This window comes from Aplosporella prunicola (genome assembly GCF_010093885.1).
Source record: "Aplosporella prunicola CBS 121167 unplaced genomic scaffold K452scaffold_211, whole genome shotgun sequence".
Lineage (NCBI taxonomy): Eukaryota > Fungi > Ascomycota > Dothideomycetes > Botryosphaeriales > Aplosporellaceae > Aplosporella > Aplosporella prunicola.
Window position 1 is genome coordinate 689 of NW_022983739.1, and position 2359 is coordinate 3047.

At 46.0% G+C, this 2359-nt stretch overlaps 1 protein-coding gene across 1 annotated transcript; it reads left to right on the plus strand.

Annotated features, from left to right (window-relative positions):
* Positions 1-701: 701 nt before the first annotated feature.
* Positions 702-2177, plus strand: K452DRAFT_338079 (uncharacterized protein; the record flags this gene model as incomplete). Its single annotated transcript, XM_033545276.1, has 3 exons — positions 702-1122; positions 1180-1238; positions 1296-2177. 3 exons carry the CDS (start codon positions 702-704, stop codon positions 2175-2177), a joined length of 1362 nt encoding a protein of 453 aa, XP_033390835.1.
* Between the last annotated feature and the right edge of the window lie 182 nt (positions 2178-2359).

Sequence of the window (2359 nt, forward strand, 5' to 3'; positions counted from 1 at the left end):
AGATGTTAGGATGGGGCCGTCTCGTTGGTCGACCAAAAGCTAGTACTAAATGAATTCCTATCCTCTGTTACTGCTATGAACGGCTCGAAGAACTGTTGAACCGAAAGGCGGGCCCGCGCATTTAATGCGCAAGTTTGAGTGACCTATATATTCCAACACTTATGTTATCGGAATTAGCCGTATTATAGTCAATAAATCACCTATCTAGCAGCGTTAGCAAGCTTCTTGCCATTAGGAGCCACATTTCATAGTGCTGGTTTGAGTTCATACTTAGGGTTCTATACCCATAACAGGACTTCTTCCTGTTTCATGCACATTCTTCATATAATATGTCCCTTGCTTTAATTCAATTTGATAGCCGGTTGGTGGGTAGATACCTGCTAAGCTTTTTTGTCATAGTCGTTAGCCTACCTATACTGAGAATTAATTCAATCGCTGAAGAAGTATGTATATCCGCTAGTATTAGATCTCTATCGCGGTCTGCATTGAATTTTGATTCGGTTGTAAGCCATTAGCTATAGCTAGGTTGACTCGGCCACTACCACGTTCTTTCGCGAAAGAATGAGCAATCATAATTTCTGTTATCCCTTAGAGCATTCCGCTCATCAAAATTATGGACGTAATTGTAACACCTCTATACAGGCAATATAAATATCCAGCTACAGCTGATCGACTTAGCCAAAGCACAATCCAAAACCAAGATGGCAGCTTACTGCACTATGTGCGCTCGACCATTTCCTCATGAGAAAGCCCTCGAACAGCATTTGATATACTCCGCTTCCCACAAAACCTACCAAAATGGAAAGGCATCGAAGCTTACTCGACGAGCTGGAGGCAGCGGGTACTCCACAGAAAGCGCTTCAAATGCACCTCAAGCTATATCCTCATTGCCGCGAGAAGTAGAGCTATCAAGGCCCCTGGACCAACGTACTCTGAATGGAACTTGGCCTGGACAGCATGACAATCGTTGGTCTATAGTCCCGATCTCCGAACAAGAGACAAGATACGAAGAGTTACATAAGCATTGCCATTCGTTAAAAGATCTACGTAGGAGCGGCTTTACGGTTCAGGCGCATAGCCCCACATCTACTTCTGGATCACGTAAGTGCACTAAATGCCACGGTACGCTTTACTCCATCTGAACTCGTTGCCGAATCCTCCTAAGAGTTCTAGAGCTAGAACAGGCCACACGACTTCAGACCATAACAGGATGCTGCTTCCATCCCGGTAGAAAAAAGGTAGTCGTAAAATAATTAGTATGTATTGTAGTTCTGTACTGACTTTTTCACTTCCAGGAAATGAAAAACCAACAACAGCGCTACGACTGTTGCGACCTAAGCGGAGCAGGCTGTAAATCATCACCCAACCACGATTACGGCCAGCCGACGCAGCGCTTGCTTGCAAGACGTGGCGATTTCGAACTGACCCCTTCACTTTATGGAGCACCTAAACGTCGGGCTGTGGCGTTGGATTGCGAGATGGGGGAAGCTAGAGACGCAACGTCAGAAGTGATACTTCTTTGCGCTGTTGACTACCTTACTGGAGAGAGCCTGATCCACCGATACGTTTCTCCCACAAAGGATTTGATCGATTGGCGCACTTGCATCCACGGGGTGACCGAATACAAAGTGACCGCCGCTACGGAACGTAACGAGGCTCTGCATGGCTGGAAGGGCGCGCGACAAGAGTTATGGAGACATATTGACGAGAACACAATCCTCATTGGCCAAGCATTGCAGCATGATTTGAAGGCCCTCAGAATGGTTCATCACCGCATTGTGGATTCAGCAATACTATCAAAGAACGCCGTAGGGAGAAAAGGCCGTCAATGGGGTCTTGCGGCTTTGTGCTCACAGCTACTCGGAGTTGAAATTCGAAAGAATATTGGAGAAGTACACGATTGCCTGGAGGATACGCTCGCTGCAAGAGAAGTAGTACTTTGGTGCACTAGGGAGGCACAAAAACTTCGTGATTGGGGAAATGAAAAACGCAAAGAGCAAAATGAAAGGAAGGCAAGTAGGAAAGCTAAGCGAACGAGGAAAGTAAAGGGTACTCGAGAAACCGGCAGTTCAGCTGGGCACATTATAGTTAGCTCAGACGATGACGAGATGTTATGCTGGTCAGATATTGCGGAAGACTTAGGCTACCCTCCCGGATACGATCCTTGGTCAGACTAAGGGACGAAGTGTTTAGGGCTAGGTAGATTGCTAGGCTAGTAACTAGTAGCTTAAGAAAAGCTGGGTCTCTGTAGGAAAATGGTGGACTATCAGGCCATGTTTCTTCATGCATTACTCTCTATATTTATGTTGCTTTTTCGTTGTTTCAACACCCTGTTATCCCCCTGCTACTTTCTATAAGC